Raw genomic sequence first — 23516 nt, forward strand, 5'->3', positions numbered from 1 at the left:
CTTTTTTGTATGTGTTTATATGCACTTAGACTCCTAGTAATCTATGTACTAAAGTACTTTGTACTTTTATATTTATGTTGGTTGTAGTCCCAATAGCTGTGATAATATTTAATTTGAAATGAATATTTAAGGCAGGCGTATTTTTATACGGGCATATTCATTTTACGGCCATATATTTTTTTTTTTTTTACGGGTATGCTTGATATCTAGGTGTAACTCTATTTTTAAAATTTCCAGGCGTATTTTGAATTTCCAGGCGTACTCAGTTACATATTTCGGCTAAAAATACGGAAGGATTACGCCTCTTGTACGCCTGTATTTCACTTTATACGCCTGCTTTTATGTATTCATTTTAATGGAGAATCCACCAGGATTTTAAGATTGTAATATGCCTGGATATTTTTTGAAAATACGTGACTAAAATTTCGTACGGGCAGGAAAATCAAAAAGGATTCAGAAACAAATTTTTAAAACTAATCCATTTCCTGTTGTGATTTTGACCACTTGCTCATGATCTTCATATAGTTTCAAATATTACACTTTCAAGTTCTTAAATCAGGAAAATTTTTTATATTCTTCATTCATTCAGACTTCTTTTTGTTGGCAGCCATGACAGATCTCAGTTTGTCTCCATAATACCATAGCGCCAGGGTTTCCGTGGAGACACCAAGATAATGAGCCTGCAGAATCACTCGATTTAACCCTGTGATCTATAAATTATACATAAAAAGATATATTTACTATGTTGTTGAAAACTTTTTTTCAATTTCATTCCTCAAGTATTTGTTCCATGTTAGTTTGAAATAATGCAGTAACATTAATATCATATAAAAACGTGCAGGTTCAATATCAGTTTCATATATGTACTTAAACATAGGTAATCAAAGACTACAAAGCTCACCTCGACGAATGTTATCTTTAAGTAAGGCAAATTTCACATCATATTCTTTTTTTTTAGCTAATATACATCCCAAGATCAATATCCATGCAAGTTTGGTTTAAGTACGATTTATAGTTACTTGGAAATAGCTGTTCAATAAACGTTTATCCTGTTTACTAATCAAAAAATTTTGGTCAGTTCCAACATCCAAAGTAAGTCTTGAAGTTTTCATCCTTAAATGCACCATCTATGCAAGTTTAATAAAAACAGGTCATAATGTTATATAGCTACTCCAAAAAAATTATCCTAGTCACTCATCAGGAGAATGTAGGTCAAATTCAGAATCCAAAGCAAGTCTTAAAGTGCCCATCCCTAGCAACATCATCCATGCTAATTTGGTTAAAATATGGCTAAAATTCACTCATGTGGAAAATCTAGGTCGGATCCAGCATCCGAAGCAGGTTGGTTAGCGTATATCCCAAGATGCATCCATGCAAGTTTGGTCAAGGTAGGGCTTATAGTTACTTGGGAATGGACCTGCTCCAAAAACTTTAACCTGGTCACTCATCTGGAAAATCTAGATCAGATCCAGCATCCGAAGCAAGTGTGGTAATGTCCATCCCTAGATGAATCATCCATGCAAGTTTGGTTCAGGTAGGGATTATAGTTACTTGGGAATTGACTTGCTCCAAATACTTTAACCTGGTCACTCATCTGGAAAATCTAGATCAGATCCAGCATCCGAAGCAAGTGTGGTAGTGTCCATCCCTAGATGGATCATCCATGCAAGTTTGGTTCAGGTAGGGCTTATACATGTAGTTACTTGGGAATTGACTTGCTCCTAAAACTTTAAGCTGGACGCCAACGCTAACAGCGACGCCGACTCGGGGGTATAGCATAAGTTCATCTCGACTTCGTTGAGGTGAGCTAAAAATTTAATTTAACAATGAAAAATGGTAAACACAAAATTAAATGAAGTTTTTTTTAAAGGCAACAGTTACTAATAGTTTCCAATGTCTATTATTAACACTACTCAATATAAGATCCTGTTACCTCCATCAACATAGACTTGTTCAATAAACGTTTATCCTGTTTACTTATCAAGAAAATTTTGGTCAGTTCCAACATCCAAAGTAAGTCTGGAAGTTTTCATCCTTAAATGCACCATCTATGCAAGTTTAATAAAACAGGTCATAATGTTATATGGCTACTCCAAAAAAATTATCCTAGTCACTCATAGACCAACATCCAAAGCCTCCCCTTAGAAAGTCATTTTAACTCTCCCTACAGACAAAACCCCTTAAATGACCCCCATTTTTCATTTACAAACCTACCCAGTATGAGGTCCTATGACCCACAACTACAGACAATATCCCGTATGAGGTCTTTTAATAACCTCTGTCTCCAGACACTCCTTTTAAGGAGGACCCACTTTTTCTGTCTACAGACATTAACCCTTAAGAAGCCCAATTTTCTCTGTCCATAGACACTAATCCTTATGAGGCCCAATTTCCTCCATCTGCAGCCACTTCTACTTAAGAGGTCCTCTTAGAGGTACCTCCATCTACAGACAATACCCCTTATGAGGCCCCACTTCTTCTGTCTACAGACATTAACCCTTTTGAGACCCCATATCCTCTAACTGCACTTATGAGGCCATATCTGTTCTTTCTACAGACACCATCCTTATGTGGATCCTCTGTCTACAGACACTGCCCCTATGTGGTCCATCTATAGACACCACCCAATATATAAGACCCCGTTTTTTGGTTTACAGATACTATCTATTGGGCAATCATAGCTACTTTCTATGTCTAAAAAGGCTCAGTTTTTTCTTTCTACTGACACTACCCTTAGGAGGCACCAATTCCTCTTAAAACAGACATTACTCCTAAGGAGGTCTCATTGCCTCTGTCTACAGTCACTACCTCGTATGAGGCCCAAATTTTCTGGCCACAGACACTAACCCTAAGAAAGCTATGTTTTCTCTGTCTACAGAGACTACATCTTATGGAACCTTATTTTCTCTCTACAGATACTAACCTTTATGAGGCCCCATTTCCTCTGTTTACAGATAATTACCTTTACTTGAGACCACATTTCCTCTAACTTTAGGCACTACCCCTTATGAAGTCCTATTACCTCTTTCTTCAGACAATAAACCTTATGAAGCTCTATTACATGTACCTCCATCTATAGATACTACTCTTTATGAGGCTCCTTTTTCTATCTACAGACTTTACCCTAAGGTAGCCCCATTTTCTCTGTCTACAGATGCTATTCTTTATAAGGTCCTATTACCTCTGTCTACAGACAATAAACCTCGAGGCCTCATTTCCTCTGTCTAGAAATGTAGACCCTTATGGTGACCAATATTCTCCTTCTAAAGAAAAAAATCTTTATAACACCCTATTCCTTCTGTCTACAGACACTAACCTATATGGAGACCCATCTTCTATGTCTACAAACATTACCCCTAATGAGGCCCCATTGTCTCTTTTTACAGACACTTACCCTTATGAGGCCCCTTTTCCTCTGTCTATAAAATCTTACTCTTATGAGGCCCAATTGCCTCTGTCTACAGATACTAATCCTTATGAAGCCCTATTATCACGATCTTTAGACACTTACCCTTATGAGGCCCCATTGCCTCTGTCTACAGATGCTTATCCTTATGAAGCCCTATTATCACGATCTTTAGACACTTACCCTTATGAGGCCCCATTTTCTCCACCTGCGAGCACTAGTAATGACAGGGTCACCTGGTGCTATACCTATATGTCCCATCCTCCAGAGTTCCTTAACCTGAAGACAAACAAAATAAACTCAGATATAAGCAACCATAAATATTTACATCCATGGGATATTTTTCCTTTGTTTATTATGAAAATGGATTACAGCTGATCATTCAGTAAATACTATCAACATTTACACTAGTTCCATTTGGATTATTAAAGCCATTTATATGACAGATTTTTTAAGAAGTGTCAAGGGTCAACTGTTTCTTGGTCAATGTGCATATTGATAACACAATAGTTTATGTAATCAGTGTTTTCTTCCACTTTATATAAATAATATATATGGATATAAATATAAATAATTTTGGCAATTTATGTAATACCTTTTATTTCCACCTAACAAATACCATTTCTTGTAGAAAAAAACCCCATAATTATCAATAGAGTTCTAAATTTGCACAAATAGATGATGTACATATGTTACCAATAGAACATCCTCCAATAAATAGACTTCTTTAAACCCTCCGATTTTGTTGTACATGTGACGAGTTGTGAATATTGCATTGTCTCCAAATGGATATTCTACAACAATGAGCATGTCATGTTTATTTGTTATTATACACTTATCCACTGGTTATAAGTGGGATAGCTCTTTTATCAAACCCCTGACAGGGACTATTCCCCGAGGGCTTGCCCTAGGGAAATAGTTCCCACCAAGGGTTTGATGAAAGAGCTATCCCGGTCACCACCAGTGGATAAGCGTTTTATTATACTGATGTATATCATAATTTCTGAGAATTGGATTACCTTATACTACAGTTTCATAGGCAAAACATGAAAACTTCAAAGAATTATTATAAAAGTTTTGAGAAAGTATTTGGAGTAAGATAACACTGAAGTCATGATATAGATTTATCACAGGAAATCAAAATTGGCAGCAAAAATTGAATGAAAGTTTTCCGAGGGGTGGATAGGACAAACTATACCCCTGGGTATAGCTTTGTTAGAAGTAAAATTTTCAGACGATAGAAATATAGTTATTTTACCTTCTTAACTTTATAAAAGAAATGTTTTAAAGCAATATGAGCTGCATATTCGAGAATTTAATTTTGCTGTTAATATGTGCTATTTTAATAAATTTTTATGTAATTTGAACCTTTCTGATCAATTTGACTTAAATAAAGTATTAAATTGTTTCAGAAAAAAGATTTCTGTACAATCCAATATATAGTATTATATAAAGAATCAATATTGTACAGGACAACAATAATGTAATTCTTCTTCAATCAAAACTTGGAAAAAGTTCTTCCATTGGAAATCATCTTCGCTAGCCAAGGGTTTCTGATACGCTACTCTCCTCATAAACTCTTGGCATACGGTGCTGACAAAAGACAGGATTGTTTTTGTCACGTGGTCATGATTCTTACCAGGTACGCGCAGATTGCGTCATCGACAGAAAAAAAAAGTTTTTGAAAAAAAATTTGTTTTTAAAGAATAATTAACAAGAAGGTATTGAATTATGTTAATTTGTTATTTAAACATGTAAAAATGCAAATCTACATCTTCAGCATAGATTCTTAATCACATATTTTGCACGTAGCTTTAGATATTGGATGACACCATATAGCTATTCATAGAATGGCATGTTATCTTACGGATCATTGTTTACTTGCGTTTTACATTACCGATATTGAAGAGTCAAGATATATCCCGAACGCAAATATCGTCATTTACAAAAAACAATTGCTGATTGGTCGAACGATGTCGATCAACTCCAATCAAAACTTGAGAAAAAAATCCCGACTTTTTTAACACCGTATGCCAAGGGCTTATGAGGAGAGTAGCGTATCAGAATCCCTTGGCTAGCGAAGATGATTGGAAATATGAACAACAGAAGTTTATAAACGTTCTTTTTTCCTATCTTTGAAATAGTTAATTACAATTTTGAAACAAAAACTTCGACATCAAAGTTGCAGCTCATATTGCTTTAACAGAAGTATAATAAAAATATTAATTATCAAATGATAAATAAATGAAATTTATTGATAGTTACAATGTAGTGTCAGTTATTTAACATATGGAATTATTAAAGAAAATTTATCTAAACAAAATTATTTATGCTTTAAATCAAGTGAATAATTATAAAGCAGTGGTTCCATAAATAAGAGAAAAAGGAATTATTACAGTGGCTTCCATTTTATCGGATAGCGGTTTAACGAATATTTCGGCTATTTCAATATAATATCAGAGCACAAAACCATTTCTTATATATTTATTAATAATTTCACCTGATATTCTGATGAGAAAATATTGGAATTTCGTTTTATCCGATACAAAAATTTAGACTATCATAGTGTTTTTTGATAATCAGCACCTTGTTCACACCTCCAACTTCGTATGTGAAGCCTTTGTTTACACAGTTTGACACCAATTACCTTGACTGGCTTGAGTACGACAATGAGGGGATTAGTTACGGCTGGACGCACACAGGCACCTTACCTGTGTCAATAGTGGGCATAGTAAATAGATATGTTTTGATTACAGTTGTGGTGATCAGCTTGGGTTCAATGATGCACTTGTTAATTATGACAATTATTTGCAATTTTTTCGGCGTGAAATTTATTTATTGAACTGATTAGCTTGTGTATGACAATTTACTTGGATAATGAAATAAGCCTATTCAATCGTTTAACTTGGTCAATTGGCTTAATATTTATTCACTTTTCAGTGCAAAATTTATGGTAAAAATAATAAATGGCCCCTTCTATAAAAATACGTCTCAAAATTCATTCCATCTTTCTCCACATGGCTCTCAAAATCTCTCTTCAGCAGACAAGAACGAGACTGGTAAACTCACACACAGTATAAAATACGTAACCGTATTAAAGAAACAAATAAAAACGAAACAGTTACATATATTTAATATTTTTGTTTATTTTTAATTTACAATATATCCAGGGAAAAATAGTTTACGGTTATTAGTCAAGCATTTAGTCTACTTCCGTTTCCAAAATGGCGACCATCGAAGAAGGAATGTAAACATGTGCTGAAGAAAGATGGCAATAACTATCAAAGAATATATTCTATACGTCAATTTATTTGAAAAAAAAATTCATATTAAATTCATAAGTAAGTGAAATAAATTATTTTTAGTAAAGTCATTAAGTAAACATGTCAAAAGAAAACGAATGTGCAAGCTGGAAATTTGCTACGATGTATTATCAATACATGTAGCTCTATGCATCTATCTTTGGACTCGGTATGAAGCAATCGGCTATTCTAATTTTCGGCTATTCGGATAAAACAAGGCTGACAACTTGACTATTCGATAAAACGGGAACCACTGTATCATTAGAACTGATTTAGCTTGATAAAATCTGCTAATATTTTCATTTTTGTTTCATTTAGCTGATCAGAATAATTCTGTTTAATTACCATATAATCATATTACCAAAGTTTTCTATTCTTCTGTTGGTTAAATATTCCACAAATTTCATTTGAAGCTTGAAAAACCAACTGTCTTTACTGAAATAAAATTTGAAGATTAAATATGGAGACCTTTAAAATTAATTAAGGCAAGTAACTCATTAAGTTTTGAAAAAAAGTTTGAAATTTTTTTTTTTAAAAATTATTTGAATTAAACAATGAAAATTAAGAAGAAATATTATTGGGGGACTACTTCTTTTGATGAAAGATGAATTAGAATATGTAGAAAAAAAAATTCTCAAAATCTACATGTCAATTGTTTCATTCAATAATCTTATACATATTTCCTCAACTTTTTTTTGGTTTTTGTTTTTTGTTTTGCTATTAAGGGGGCCGACTGGGGTTTTCATTGCGCAATACTTCGCGCAGCATAGTAAAACAACGCGTATTTACTCTTTTAAAGCAACTATTTTTACATAATTTATAAAAATTAACAAATTTAGGAAATCTAAGGTTAAAAAATCTAATTACGTTTTTAAATAACTGATTTTTTGAACGATTTTTCAAATAATGGGTATACAGACGTCGTAATAGTGTGTTTTTGACGTTATGAATAACTGAAGTTCTTTAAGCGGGGTCATTAATTATGCCATAAAATAAAAAGTATAAAATACATGCTCTTGAAATTTTAAACATAGGAAATTGAGAATCTAGCAATCATTTTTATTATTTTTTGTGTAAATCTGTGGTATCTATCATGTTTTGTTGTACTCCATAAAAACAAGAAAATATCATGAATTTTGACATTTTGAGATGCTCCCTCTGAAAACCAGACGGTAGAATTTTGTGTTTCATGCACAAAATGTATAATATAGTATTACCCATCAAATAGTATAATTTGAGCAAAAAGTCTATAGTAGCATTTGTATAATTTGCTTCGAAGTGCGAAAAAATGGTATTTTCCTATATAATCCTATAGTAAATGTACCTGTATTTTGAGATGGTCCCTAAAAAATAACCAGACAGTAGATTTTCACTAAACTTAGCATGTATACCGAAGTCAATGTAAGGTACATATGATATAAAATTAAAGAGTTTCTCTATAGTAGTTTTCACACAATAAAACCCCAGTCGGCTCCCTTAAATGTTAGTGCTGTGTTCTTTTTCTTTTTTTTTTTGTCTTTTTTTTTTGGGGGGGGGGGGGGTGTTCATGTTTACTGTAATAAGCCATAAGTGAATACTTTGGTTATATATCTTAACAAGAGGCCCATGGGCCATATCACTCACCTGAGCATTTGGCTAGGAGTTCAGTATTTTATAAGTGGTATCAACCTTCCCCCTAAGGGGAGGGGGTGATTTGAACAAACTTAAAACTACACTAACTGAGGATGCTTCCATATTTCTTTGACAAATCATGGCTTAAGAAGATTTTTAAAGGATTTTTTCCCATAAATTTTATCTTCTATTGTGGCAATGCCCTACCCCCAGGGGAGGCAATCTTTGCTGTTCTTGAGAAAGATTATTTAAAGATTTTTCCAATGTATATCTATGTAAAAACTTGATCGTCCATTGTGGCCCCACCCTATCCCTGGGAGCCATGATTTATACAAGCTTGAATCTACACTACCTAAGGATGCTTCCATATAAATATGAGCAAACATGACTTTGCTGTTCTTGAGAAGAAGATTTTTTTCCAATGCATTCCTATGTAAAACTTTGATCATCCATTGTGGCCCCACCCTACCCCCTTGGGTCATGATTTGAACAAACTTGAATCTACACTACCTAAGGATGTTTCCACATAAGTTTCATCTTTCCTGGCTTTGCTGTTATTGAAAATAAGATTCTTAAATATTTTTCCTATGTAAAACTTTGATCATCCATTGTGGCCCCGCCCTACCCCCAGGGGTCATGGTTTGAACAAACTTAAATCTACAGTACATGAGGATGTTTCCACATAAGTTTCATCTTTCCTGGCCCAGTAGTTCTGGAGAAGAAGATTTTTTATAGATTTTTCCTTTGTATTCCTATGTAAACTTTGATCATCAATTGTGGCCCAGCCCTACCCCCAGGGGTCATGATTTGAACAAATTTGAATCTACACTACCTGAGGATGTTTCCATATATGTTTCATCTTTCCTGGTCCAGTGGTTCTGGAGAATAAGATTTTTAAAACATGCCACTAAATTTTCACTATTTCTTAATTATCTCCCCTTGAAAGAGGGTGTGGCCCTTCATTTGAACTAACTTGAATCCCCTTCACCCAAGGATGTTATGTAGCAAGTTTGGTGAAAATTGGCCCAATGGTTCTTCAGAAGAAGATGAAATTGTGAAAAGTTAACGATGACGATGACAACCACAACAACGACGACAGACAATGGACAAATTTTGAATAGAAAAGCTCACTTGTGCTTTCGGCTCAGGGGAGCTAATAAGCACATGTGGTTCTTCAACCTGTGCAGTTAGCACCAAGCTGTCAAGGAGAAAAGAGATGTTATTGTATAGTGCGGTGTATTGTATTAATGTAGATTGTAAGTGTTTGCCTTTTATGTTTTTAACTAAATATAATCTTTTAAATAAAATGTTTGTTTATTGTTTTGCTTGCCACAAGAATCACTTTATTGGTGTCACCAAAAGGATAAAGTTTGGTCTTTAAGGACTGACATGGTACCTTAGGAAACTACACATGCATATGGTTCACCATATTGGATTTTAGAAAAAAATGCTGGAGTTCCTCATTGACAGTATCTACATCTACATAGTCACTGGTCACCTTGGAGCATGAAACACCATAGTCATCATCCACATTATAACAGACAGACAGACAAAGCATGCAGTATTAGTGTTCACATTTCAACAGGAAACTTATTAGTTGCTTCTGATATTTAATGAGGTATCCTGGTCAGTGTTCTAGTTTTCAAAGACAGACAGACAGAGAGACAGACGGATATACCTGTTAGTGTTTACACCTTAACAGACAGACAGACAGTAAGTGTTCAGGCTTACACAAACAGACAGACATACCATTTAGTTTTCTAACTAACACAGACAAACATACAAGTGAGTGTTACACCTTAACAGAGAGCACACTGTCAGTGTTTAGGCTTACACAAAGAGACAATCAGACATACTGTTTAACATTCTAACTTGAAAAGACAGACAGACAAACAGACATTTAGTGTTCTAAGTTACACAGACAAACAGACATACCTGTCAAGGTCTACACTCCAGACAAAGGAGCCGGCTACGTTCCCTGGAGTTTTTAGACATAACTCCGCAGAGTTATCAAAGTTCCGTGGTAACAGAGTGTCGCTATGGAGAAATAACAGTAAATCCCCTGTGGCTACTTCTGCCCCTGACTTCTGCTGGAAACCTCTCCCTGTTACAAATAAACAAATTAGGATACTTACATGCATTTATTTTAACTCAAGAATTATAATCATAACTGTTGAGTTCTTGAATCCTAAATTTATTTTCCTAATGCACTAACAGTGCTTAATTTAACAGCATGTAATATGAGGTGCTGTTTATAAATCCATCACAAGGCCCCAAAAAAATTAATTAATAGTTTCTCAGGCAAAAAATTTCAAAGTTTAAAGTGGCAGGCAGGTGGGTTTTTTTTTTTTTTGGTTTTGTTTTTTTTTTTTTTTTAAGCAGGTGTTATCTCTTTTTTTTCATGTCAGTCATTCAACAAAATGATATCAACTGATTCTTACTTTTTTTGTTCTTTTACATTAATTATGATATATACTCATGACAACTTTAAATAATGTTATTCCAAACATTTGTTTACAAGTTAATTCAATGAAATATAAAGATAACGAACAGTATTCAATCTAAAAAAAAAACGTATTAACAAGATATATATTGATTATCTGATAAATATGTCTTTTATCTATAAATCCATTGTAAATAATGATTAAATGATGTAAGAATTATCCAACAATAAAAACATTGATCTTAAAAGAGAATTATATGGTTTATCTACTGGGAAATGTTGAGCCTAAAGAGAGTACCTGGCTGACTGTTGATGACCTTGACAGAAATGTTGACCTTCAGAGAGAAGTCCTTGACCTTTCTGACTGTGTTGTCCTTACTTCCTCCATCACTAACAATGATCTCCTGGATCTTAGACTCATCGCTGCAGTTCTAAAAATAATACAGTGTTTCGTAACTCTCAGTGTTCATATATCTATTTATATAAATAATTAAGATGTGATAATTCAGCACTTTATTTCAATATAATCCATCCTTTCATCTATCTATTTATTTATTTTCCTCCATTCTACCTAGTAATCTGTTTTGACCATCCATCCTAAATCTATATATACATGTACTCTAGCTTTTGTTTTAACTATCTGTTCTATATCTATACTCTGTAACATCATATACTCCAGCTATTGTTTTAACTATCTGTTCTACATCTATACTCTGTAACATCATATACTCCAGCTATTCCACTAATAATCCTTCTTCCTGTTTCATCCACTGATAACATGTACTAGACTGTTAATGGTTTAAAATACTATATGCTTTGCTCACAATACCCATGTCAAGTTCATCCACTCATTCATCCCTCATCATCTTCCAAAATCTTAATCCCTGATCATCTCAATACCTTCAGTTCTTCATCCCTTAACATCTACAAACCCCTTTATCCTTCATCATCCGGCTACCCCCTACATTCATTATCTACCCACCTCTTCATCCCCAAGTGTTTAGAGTACTTAACAATACTATTGTCATATTGACCTCCCAAATCAACTTTTTTCCCTCCCTATAAAACCTGCCAGTAAATCTTTATCCCCAAGTGTTTATAGTACGAAACATAATAATTGTCATTTTGATCTCTTTAGTCAACTTTTATATCCCTCCCTTTCAAACTTGCCAGAAACCTTATGGTTTGATCACAAATATAGTTTTCCTAATTCAAACATCTATTGATCCAACCCATAATCACCCCTCTTGATCCACCCCAGCAATACCTGACACATTAACATCTAAATCCACCCCTCATGATCCACCCCAGTCATACCTGACAGACTGTCTGTAGTGTGTTAACAATGCTATCCTCCTCTTTCACTTCTAAATCCACCCCTCATAATCCACCCCAGTAACACCTGACAGACAGTCTGTAGTGTATTAACAATGTTATCTAAATCCACCCCTTATGATCCACCCCGGTAATACCTGACAGAGAGTCTGTAGTGTGTTAACAATATTATCTTCTTCGTTCATCGTAGGTATGATCACGCTCCACTTCCTGTCTGTCAGCTCCTTACGCTGGATCTTTAGTGCCTCCTCCAAAACAGGAAGATCTTCCTCTAAGTCCTGTCAAATCAAAATCATTTTAACATCATCCTTTAGGTCCTGTCAAATCAAAATCATTCTAACATCTTCCTCTATGTCCTGTCAAATCAAAATCATTTTAACATCCTAACCTAAGTCAAGGTCCTATTAAAAAAAATCATTCTAACATCTTCAAGCTTCATTCCTCAACTAAAAACCATGAATTAAGCTATTATTTATGAATTCTTCAAAAACAAGAATGTCTTTTAACATCTTCTTTGAGATCAGGTCTTTCGATTCAGTATCTTGGAGTTAAAAAAAATTTGAAATATACCGATGCCATGGAAAAATGTCTCAAAGAAGTTTAAACAGAATAGGTTGACTTCTTTTAATTAAAAACTTATGTAGATTCCAATTCACAATGAAATATATGGAGATAATGAACAGTATTCAAGCTCAAAAGTCCATTAAACAAATAAATAAGCCTCAATCAAATTAAATAAGCCTCACCACATCTGAGAGTTTTGTGTAGAGAATAAGCAGACTGATGCCCAGTTGTTTAGCTCTGTCACACTGCTGCTGAAAGACCTTCTCTGTCCCCCAATCTATCCCCTCAAATACATCTCCTACAATCAGAGTCAAGCACTCCTATAATCAGAGTCAAGTACTCCTATAATCAGAGTCAAGTACTCCTATAATCATAGTCAAGTACTCCTACAATCATAGTCAAGTACTCCTACAATCAGAGTCAAGCACTCCTACAATCATAGTCAAGCACTCCTACAATCATAGTCAAGTACTCCTACAATCATGGTCAAGTACTCCTACAATCAGAGTCAAGCACTCCTACAATCATAGTCAAGTACTCCTACAATCATAGTCAAGTACTCCTACAATCATAGTCAAGTACTCCTACAATCATGGTCAAGTACTCCTACAATCAGAGTCAAGTACTCCTACAATCAGAGTCAAGTACTCCTACAATCAGAGTCAAGTACTCCTACAATCATAGTCAAGTACTCCTACAATCATAGTCAAGTACTCCTACAATCAGAGTCAAGTACTCCTACAATCATAGTCAAGCACTCCTACAATCAGAGTCAAGTACTCCTACAATCATAGTCAAGTACTCCTACAATCATGGTCAAGTACTCCTACAATCAGAGTCAAGTACTCCTACAATCAGAGTCAAGTACTCCTACAATCAGAGTCAAGTACTCCTACAATCATAGTCAAGTACTCCTACAATCAGAGTCAAGTACTCCTACAATCATAGTCAAGTACTCCTACAATCATAGTCAAGTACTCCTACAAACATAGTCAAGTACTCCTACAAACATAGTCAAGTACTCCTACAAACATAGTCAAGTACTCCTACAAACATAGTCAAGTACTCCTACAATCATAGTCAAGCACTCCTACAATCAGAGTCAAGCACTCCTACAATCAGAGTCAAGTACTCCTACAATCAGAGTCAAGTACTCCTACAAACATAGTCAAGTACTCCTACAATCATAGTCAAGTACTCCTACAATCATAGTCAAGCACTCCTACAATCATAGTCAAGTACTCCTACAATCATAGTCAAGTACTCCTACAATCATAGTCAAGTACTCCTACAATCATAGTCAAGTACTCCTACAATCAGAGTCAAGTACTCCTACAATCATAGTCAAGTACTCCTACAATCATAGTCAAGTACTCCTACAATCAGAGTCAAGTACTCCTACAATCATAGTCAAGTACTCCTACAATCAGAGTCAAGTACTCCTACAATCAGAGTCAAGTACTCCTACAATCAGAGTCAAGTACTCCTACAATCAGAGTCAAGTACTCCTACAAACATAGTCAAGTACTCCTACAATCAGAGTCAAGTACTCCTACAATCATAGTCAAGCACTCCTACAATCAGAGTCAAGCACTCCTACAATCAGAGTCAAGCACTCCTACAATCATAGTCAAGTACTCCTACAATCATAGTCAAGTACTCCTACAATCAGAGTCAAGCACTCCTACAATCATAGTCAAGTACTCCTACAATCAGAGTCAAGCACTCCTACAATCATAGTCAAGTACTCCTACAATCAGAGTCAAGTACTCCTACAATCATAGTCAAGTACTCCTACAATCATAGTCAAGCACTCCTACAATCATAGTCAAGTACTCCTACAATCATCGTCAAGTACTCCTACAATCATAGTCAAGTACTCCTACAATCAGAGTCAAGTACTCCTACAATCATGGTCAAGTACTCCTACAATCAGAGTCAAGTACTCCTACAATCATAGTCAAGTACTCCTACAATCAGAGTCAAGTACTCCTACAATCATAGTCAAGTACTCCTACAATCATAGTCAAGCACTCCTACAAACATAGTCAAGTACTCCTACAATCATAGTCAAGTACTCCTACAATCATAGTCAAGCACTCCTACAATCATAGTCAAGTACTCCTACAATCATCGTCAAGTACTCCTACAATCATAGTCAAGTACTCCTACAATCATAGTCAAGTACTCCTACAATCATAGTCAAGTACTCCTACAATCAGAGTCAAGCACTCCTACAATCAGAGTCAAGCACTCCTACAATCAGAGTCAAGTACTCCTACAATCAGAGTCAAGTACTCCTACAATCAGAGTCAAGTACTCCTACAATCATAGTAAAGTACATAGTCAAGTACTCCTACAAACATAGTCAAGTACTCCTACAATCAGAGTCAAGCACTCCTACAATCAGAGTCAAGCACTCCTACAATCAGAGTCAAGTACTCCTACAATCAGAGTCAAGTACTCCTACAAACATAGTCAAGTACTCCTACAATCATAGTCAAGTACTCCTACAAACATAGTCAAGTACTCCTACAATCAGAGTCAAGTACTCCTACAATCAGAGTCAAGCACTCCTACAATCAGAGTCAAGTACTCCTACAATCAGAGTCAAGTACTCCTACAAACATAGTCAAGTACTCCTACAAACATAGTCAAGTACTCCTACAATCATAGTCAAGTACTCCTACAATCAGAGTCAAGTACTCCTACAATCATAGTCAAGTACTCCTACAATCATAGTCAAGTACTCCTACAATCATAGTCAAGCACTCCTACAAACATAGTCAAGTACTCCTACAATCATAGTCAAGTACTCCTACAATCATAGTCAAGTACTCCTACAATCATAGTCAAGTACTCCTACAATCATCGTCAAGCACTCCTACAATCAAAGTCAAGTACTCCTACAATCATCGTCAAGTACTCCTACAATCAGAGTCAAGTACTCCTACAATCATAGTCAAGTACTCCTACAATCAGAGTCAAGTACTCCTACAATCATAGTCAAGTACTCCTACAATCATAGTCAAGTACTCCTACAATCAGAGTCAAGTACTCCTACAATCATAGTCAAGTACTCCTACAATCAGAGTCAAGTACTCCTACAATCAGAGTCAAGTACTCCTACAATCATAGTAAAGTACATAGTCAAGTACTCCTACAAACATAGTCAAGTACTCCTACAATCAGAGTCAAGCACTCCTACAATCAGAGTCAAGCACTCCTACAATCAGAGTCAAGTACTCCTACAATCAGAGTCAAGTACTCCTACAAACATAGTCAAGTACTCCTACAATCATAGTCAAGTACTCCTACAAACATAGTCAAGTACTCCTACAATCAGAGTCAAGTACTCCTACAATCAGAGTCAAGCACTCCTACAATCAGAGTCAAGTACTCCTACAATCAGAGTCAAGTACTCCTACAAACATAGTCAAGTACTCCTACAAACATAGTCAAGTACTCCTACAATCATAGTCAAGTACTCCTACAATCAGAGTCAAGTACTCCTACAATCATAGTCAAGTACTCCTACAATCATAGTCAAGTACTCCTACAATCATAGTCAAGCACTCCTACAAACATAGTCAAGTACTCCTACAATCATAGTCAAGTACTCCTACAATCATAGTCAAGTACTCCTACAATCATAGTCAAGTACTCCTACAATCATCGTCAAGCACTCCTACAATCATAGTCAAGTACTCCTACAATCATCGTCAAGTACTCCTACAATCAGAGTCAAGTACTCCTACAATCATAGTCAAGTACTCCTACAATCAGAGTCAAGTACTCCTACAATCATAGTCAAGTACTCCTACAATCATAGTCAAGTACTCCTACAATCATAGTCAAGTACTCCTACAATCAGAGTCAAGTACTCCTACAATCATAGTCAAGTACTCCTACAATCAGAGTCAAGTACTCCTACAATCATAGTCAAGTACTCCTACAATCATAGTCAAGCACTCCTACAAACATAGTCAAGCACTTTACTTCATTGCTTTCATACTCAAAGGCAAAATACAAGTTTCATAAAGAAAGCAAGCAAACTCATCGTTCAGAGGCATCAAATGACTTTCTGAGATCAAAGGACATAAAAAACCTTATATCAAAGGAACCTAACTACTACAAGCAACACAAAACGATCTGAATGTGGCAACTGAACCAAAAATGTTTCTTTACAAATAACTACTCATCTGCCTTTTCTTCTGTTCTTAGACCTATGATTTTACAAAGACATTTCTTTACAAGTCATTAATTGTCTGCCTTTTCTTCTGATCCTAAGACTATGTGTTTAAAAATATACCTATTTTGTAAGCTGCCTCTTTGGAGAAACCCACCAAGTAGTATCCCCCATCCTCTGCCTGTCCCAGGACCATCTCCGCCCCGCCCTCAAGAGTCTCAAAAGCCTCCTCCATTACACTAGCATCCAGTCCAGGGATGTCTGAACCTGCAGTTATACAAAGGGACCTCCATCATTCAGTATAAACATCAATGTCTGTACAATAATTATACAAAGGGACCTAAATCATTCAATACAAATGTGTGTACTATAATTATACAAAGGGACCTAGATCATTCAATACAAATGTCTGTGCTATAATTATACATGAGAACATGAATCCTTACACTAACACCAAGTCAAACAATACAACCCAACCACCACGGGTAAGTTAACCGTATATGTAAAAGGGACCTAAATCATTACATGAAGTTCTGGAATGTCTGTGCCTAATCATACAGGGAAGGATGGGGATTATAAGCATTATAGTCACTAGAATACACACATGTACATTTATCTGTCATTTTTTATTCCAGGTTTTCATAAGCTTACTGTTTGTCAGTGTAATGTAATTGAAATCTTGGTATAAAAATAGATATATCAAAATTGAAACACAAATTAAAAGCAAAACAAAGTATTTAATTATTCTATTGTCTCTTACAAATGCTTTATAAAATTGATATGCTAGTCTTTCAGTGTAAGATTTATCTCCCTTACCTACAATAACAACATACTCTTTCTCTCCCCTGAATGCAGACAGAGTAGCCTCCCTTAACTTCTCTCCGAGGCCACCTGGTGGTTGCTGATAGAAGTACATAAAATCATATCCCCCTGATTTAGGGGTCAGCCAGTATTTCATGTTTTCCTTCGTGGATCCATTATACCATACTGCCAGGTCTGTGTCTTTATGCTTTCTGCAGTACTCACTCAAACGCTCCAAAATGTGTACTGTCTTAAAGAAACAAATAAACATGTAAGTAAATGGTAGTCTAATGTACAGGTACATACAAACATTACAATACACATGTTCACATCATTCATGTGGTAGGGAGACATGACTGTTTGTCAGTGTTCCAATCACAGATGCCTGGGCTTCTAACTACAACTAAAGTTCAGGGGGTCATAACTTTAAACCCTGGTCCAAATGCAATTCCCCCTTCCTGATATATTACTGCATTAGGCCAACTTTAAAACAATGTTTGTTTGCCCTCTCCAGACTCAGGATAAAAAAAAGTGTCCGTAGGAAGGTAAGAAATTTTTTCCCCCGAGAGTTTTAACATCAATGTTGAATTTTCAAAATCTTTTTTCCAGAGTGCATTAAAAAAAATTGCTCCCAGAAGGTAAAAAAATTTTGAGTCAGGCCATTTTTTTAATGTCTCTCTGTTATAAAATGAGGCTTCTACTACACATGATATCATAGTAGGTATTTTCATGCAAAGTTGGGAAATGTTTTAGTCTGTCTATTGTTCTGTAAAGTTGTACTATAGTCTGCTTCTCTGCAGTGTGACCTCACTCCCATCATTAGTCAAACATATGAAATTGTTCACAGTTCATTTTCTCTACTTTTTTAAAAAAATATTTCTAAGTAAAGGTTTTTGCCATGGTGGCAGTTGGGCAAATGCTGGGGCTAAACAGCTTCATTTACAGAGCACTTGTCTACAGATCAAGAATTAAAAAGCATCTGTCTAAATCAGATCAGTGTTTATAGAGCACCCCTCTAGAGATCAGGGTTTATAGAGTAACTGTCTAGAGGTCAGGGTTTATAGAGTATATGTTGAGAGATCAAGGTTTATAGAGCACCTGTCTAGATCAGATCAGTGTTTATAGAGCACCTGTCTAGAGATCAGGGTTTATAGAGTATATGTTGAGAGATCAAGGTTTATAGAGCACCTGTCTAGATCAGATCAGTGTTTATAGAGCACCTGTCTAGAGATCAGGGTTTATAGAGTATCTGTTGAGAGAACAAGGTTTATAGAGCAACTGTCTAGATCAGATCAGTGTTTATAGAGCACCCCTCTAGAGATCAGGGTTTATAGAGTATCTGTTGAGAGATCAGGGTTTATAGAGTATATGTTGAGAGATCAAGGTTTATAGAGCACCTATCTACTAGAGAGATCAGTTTTTATAGAGTATCTGTCTAGATCAGATCTGTGTTTATAGAGCACCTGTCTAGAGATCAGTGTCTATAGAGCACCCATCTAGAGATCAGGATTTATAGAGTATCTGTCTAAATCAGATCTGTGTTTATAGAGCGACCATCTAGAGATCAGGGTTTATAGAGTATCTGTCAAGAGATCAGGGTTTATAGAGCACCTGTCTAGAGATCAGGGTTTACAGAGCACCTGTCTAAAGATCAGCTCTTATAGAGTAGTTGTCTAGATCAGATCAGGGTTTATAGAGCACCTGTCAAGAGATCAGGGTTTATAGAGCACCTGTCTAGAGATCAGGGTTTACAGAGCACCTGTCTAAAGATCAGCTCTTATAGAGTACTTGTCTAGATCAGATCAGGGTTGTCAAGAGATCAAGGTTAATAGAGCACCTGTCTAGAGATTAAGGTTTATAGAGCACCTGTCAAGAGATCAGGGTTAATAGAGCACCTGTCTAGAGATTAAGGTTTATACAGCACATGTCTAGAGATCAGGGTTTATAGAGCACCTGTCTAGAGATCAGGGAGTCTAGGATTAAATCCTGATCTCATCAATTTTTTTCTCCCTTGTACCTCTTACATATCATGCCACACCCTGGAAGTGACAGCTAGGTAAAAAACTGTAATGGTTGGTGTCTTGTGTTCATAGGTGCATTTGTGGGGTAGGGAGAATAGTTGGCAGAGCACCTGACTAGAGTTCTTAATTGGGGCTTAGGTTCAAATTCTGGTCTGGTACATTGCATTTGACTGCATGCTTGCAGTAAACATAAAATGCATCCAGTTTCAAAATCCTTTGATCACATGCACACAGGGTTGTATGTAGATCTGAATTTGCCATGTTCACCGAGATTAAACAGGTTGGGCACAGTTCCTTTTTCGGGGAAGTATAACTATAAAACGGGATTATTCCTCTTTTCAGTAATAAAAAACATTACTGTATACGGGAATTTTCACTCGTTTACCCTCTATTTTCGTGTTTGCTTTGAATAAAAGATTAAGTGCAAGAATATTTTTACATCCTCTAAATATTTATAGTCTATAAGTGTATGTATGCTCAAAATTACAATATTTATCGCTGCAAAATGCTGAAAAAGAGCGATGAAATATTTCTACGATATAAATTTCTTACGGAAGCTTATCTGTGTTAAATTTGTGAGATTGAATACATTCAGCACTTGCTAACTCGTTCATGAAATTATTCGTTCTAATTTAATTTTATATCATTTTTTTCAAAGACATCGTAAAAATAATTTTTTATACCACTGCTTCTTTTACAGATGAAAATAATTATTTGAAATATTAAATTTTAAAAGATAGTCTTTCAAAGATGGTTTTAGCATGAATGCCCTTATAAGATTCCATACTTTTCGTATCATTTATCAACAGTGAAAATTGAAGTAAAAATCATGGATTACTGCTGCACGCGAGTTTAAATTCCTATGCGTGTTCAAAAGATGTCACCTCCACGAAACCAAGCTATGAAATTTTCCGTTTTTGAACAAGTAATAATATAACTTACAAGGGAAAATTCACATCCGTTTGAAGAATACTCATGATGTCGTACGATTAAATCTCATCTTACTCCTGTCTGCAGCACTAAAGGACCGAATTTTTTTGTCAGCGAGGTTTGTTTGATAAAGTTTAAACACATCACATCGTATTTTTCATGCACTTTTTATTTAATAAACGGATTTGGGGTATTATTTTAAAAATACGACGAAAATTCCCGTATACAGTAATACTTTTTATTACTGAAAAGAGGAATAATCCCGTTTTATAGTAATACTTCCCCAAAAAAGGAACTGTGCCCAACCTGTTAAAGATGAATGTCAGACACCTCGGCCCAACGACACCTCGGCCCAACGACATCTCGGCCCATTGACACCTCGGCCCCTACGGGTCGGCTCAAGATTTGAGACACCTCGGCTCACGTAAAGGACACCTCGGCACAAACAAAAATGTATTATTTTAAAACATATTTATTTAATATATTCTGAAGTATTTTATTATTATAGGGACTAAATGCGACGGATTATATTATTATATATCCATGAAATAAAAAAAGAAAATAAATGAATAAATATTGACGGTAATTAATAAAAGACTGTCCATCCCAAAGTGCTAATCGTTAAACAAACAAGAAGACACGGCGCATCCTTTGCCGTCTCAAGCGCGTGTCATGTGGGGTGGAGTTAATTACGAGCAGGCTAAATTAATCCAATTGTTGGGTACAAACCACATATCTACCTTGGTTGGTTTAGGGAAATATATCCATTATGCTCTAATATTACGCAACGAAGATCTATCAGGTTAACGTAATTTCTATCTGTAAGGTAAACGTGTACAATACGCCCCTACTACAAAGTGATTTTTAAGTAAAAGAATTCTTAACATTATTAAATGAATAAAGTTGCATTTTCATAAGCAACAAAATAAATAAATAAATAGACCTTCTATCTCCCACTGTCAGCAGCTGACATAGATCTATATATCATTAATCTATTTTGAAATTATTTGCCCCTGTTTATCGTATACATATCGTCATTATAAACATACATATATTTATATTACCATAGTGAATACAGATAATAATTCTGAAAAAAAATTCCTTGGGCCGAGGTGTCTTCAGTATTGGCCGAGGTGTCAATAATTTTGGGCCGACCTGTCAGGGCCGAGGTGTCAAACGTGACGGGCCGAGGTGTCGTTGGGCCGAGGTGTCTGTCTACCTTAAAGATTTAGATGCATCCTACATCTCTCATATGGACAGAAAAATCATGAAGACAGTGTATTACCATTCTTCGTTGTGCATATGCTGCACCTTCTTTTCCTAAACATGGTATCAGGCGAGTTTTTGTCACCCCGGGGGTGGGGTACCTCGTAAAGACAGAAATAACTTTCTTATTTCTCCGTTTCTTAAAAATTTTCGTCGTGTTGGCGATCAACACGATCACAGGGACTGAAAACAATGCCGCAACCAGCATGACAGCAGACAACATCACCGCTGGGGATCAAAATCCAGATCAGCTGGAGGGTCCTCACGTCCGCCAGGAGGTATAATATGTATGCTTTTTTAGATCTCATAACCAGCCTCTATAACCAGGCAGAGCGCATGCGCGCAATAAATTTCCATCGAGATCGGAAAACGGGAGGAGGAAATTCGGAACAAATAATGGAAACTATATTATAGTCAGATGCAGAATATGCATAATTCGATCAACTTTTATTTAAAAAAGCAGAAGAATAAATGAATCAACTTTACAGTTAGTTTTTATTTATTTCATGTTTTTATTTATTTCATTTATTTATTTATCTATTTATTTATTTATCTATTTATTTATTTATTTATTTAATTCATTTAATTTATTTATTTATTTATCTTTCTAAAAATTATATAAGTAACTGATTAATTTATTAAAAATGTATTTATGTATTTTTTTATTTATTACATTCTTTCCTTCAATTATTAATTATTCTATCCATTAATTAATTATTTATTAATTAATTCATTGATTTATTAATTTGTATGGCTGTTAGTTTATTTATCTATTCATTTATTTATTATTCTTATAATTAAATAATTAAGTAATTGATTAATTCATTAGGAAGGTCATTTATTTGTTTATTTATTTATTACATTCACTCCTTCGTTTATTTCTTATTCTATTAATTATTTAATTAGTTTATTTATTTATTTTTTTATTTATTTATTTATTCTTTCATTCATTCATTCATTCATTCCTTCATTCATTCATTCATGGATGCATTATTTATGCATTTATCACATATTACTTTTATAAATTAATTGTGTTTACAGGGTTTGTATACTTATTTCCAGGGTCTGTTTATATATTGCCATAGTTTGCATTATGTATCACCAGGGTCGGTATTATCTAACACCAGGGTCTGTATACCCATCACCAGGGTCTGTATACCCATCACCAGGGTCTGTATACCTATCACCAGGGTCTGTATTGTCTATCACCAGGGTCTATATACCCATCACCAGGGTCTGTATACCTATCACCAGGGCCTGTATACCCATCACCAGGGTCTGTATACCCATCACCAGGGTCTGAATTATCTATCACCAGGGTCTATATACCCATCACCAGGGTCTGTAAACCCATCACCAGGGTCTGTATACCCATCACCAGGGTCTGTATAACCATCACCAGGGTCTGTATTGTCTATCACCAGGGTCTGTATTGTCTATCACCAGGGTCTATATACCCATCACCAGGGTCTATATACCCATCACCAGGGTCAGTATACCCATCACCAGGGTCTGTATTGTCTATCACCAGGGTCTGTATTGTCTATCACCAGGGTCTATATACCCATCACCAGGGTCTGTATACCTATCACTAGGGTCTGTATTGTCTATCACCAGGGCCTATATACCCATCACCAGGGTCTGTATA

At 35.4% G+C, this 23516-nt stretch overlaps 1 protein-coding gene across 1 annotated transcript; it reads right to left on the reverse strand.

Annotated features, from left to right (window-relative positions):
• Positions 1-315: 315 nt before the first annotated feature.
• On the reverse strand, positions 316-22137 carry LOC133203788 (uncharacterized). Its single transcript, XM_061339573.1, has 11 exons — positions 21888-22137; positions 17667-17901; positions 16974-17117; positions 12844-12959; positions 12235-12375; positions 11061-11193; positions 10255-10423; positions 7070-7143; positions 4103-4200; positions 3590-3685; positions 316-710 (listed from the first exon to the last, which is right to left on the reverse strand). The coding sequence occupies exons 1-11, from the start codon at positions 22089-22091 to the stop codon at positions 582-584; spliced, it is 1539 nt and encodes a 512-aa protein (XP_061195557.1). The 5' UTR covers positions 22092-22137; the 3' UTR covers positions 316-581.
• Positions 22138-23516: the final 1379 nt, after the last annotated feature.

The sequence above is a fragment of the Saccostrea echinata genome, unplaced genomic scaffold (assembly GCF_033153115.1).
Source record: "Saccostrea echinata isolate AGI-Se365-2 ecotype Australia unplaced genomic scaffold, CSIRO_AGI_Sech_v1 ptg000051l, whole genome shotgun sequence".
NCBI lineage: Eukaryota > Metazoa > Mollusca > Bivalvia > Ostreida > Ostreidae > Saccostrea > Saccostrea echinata.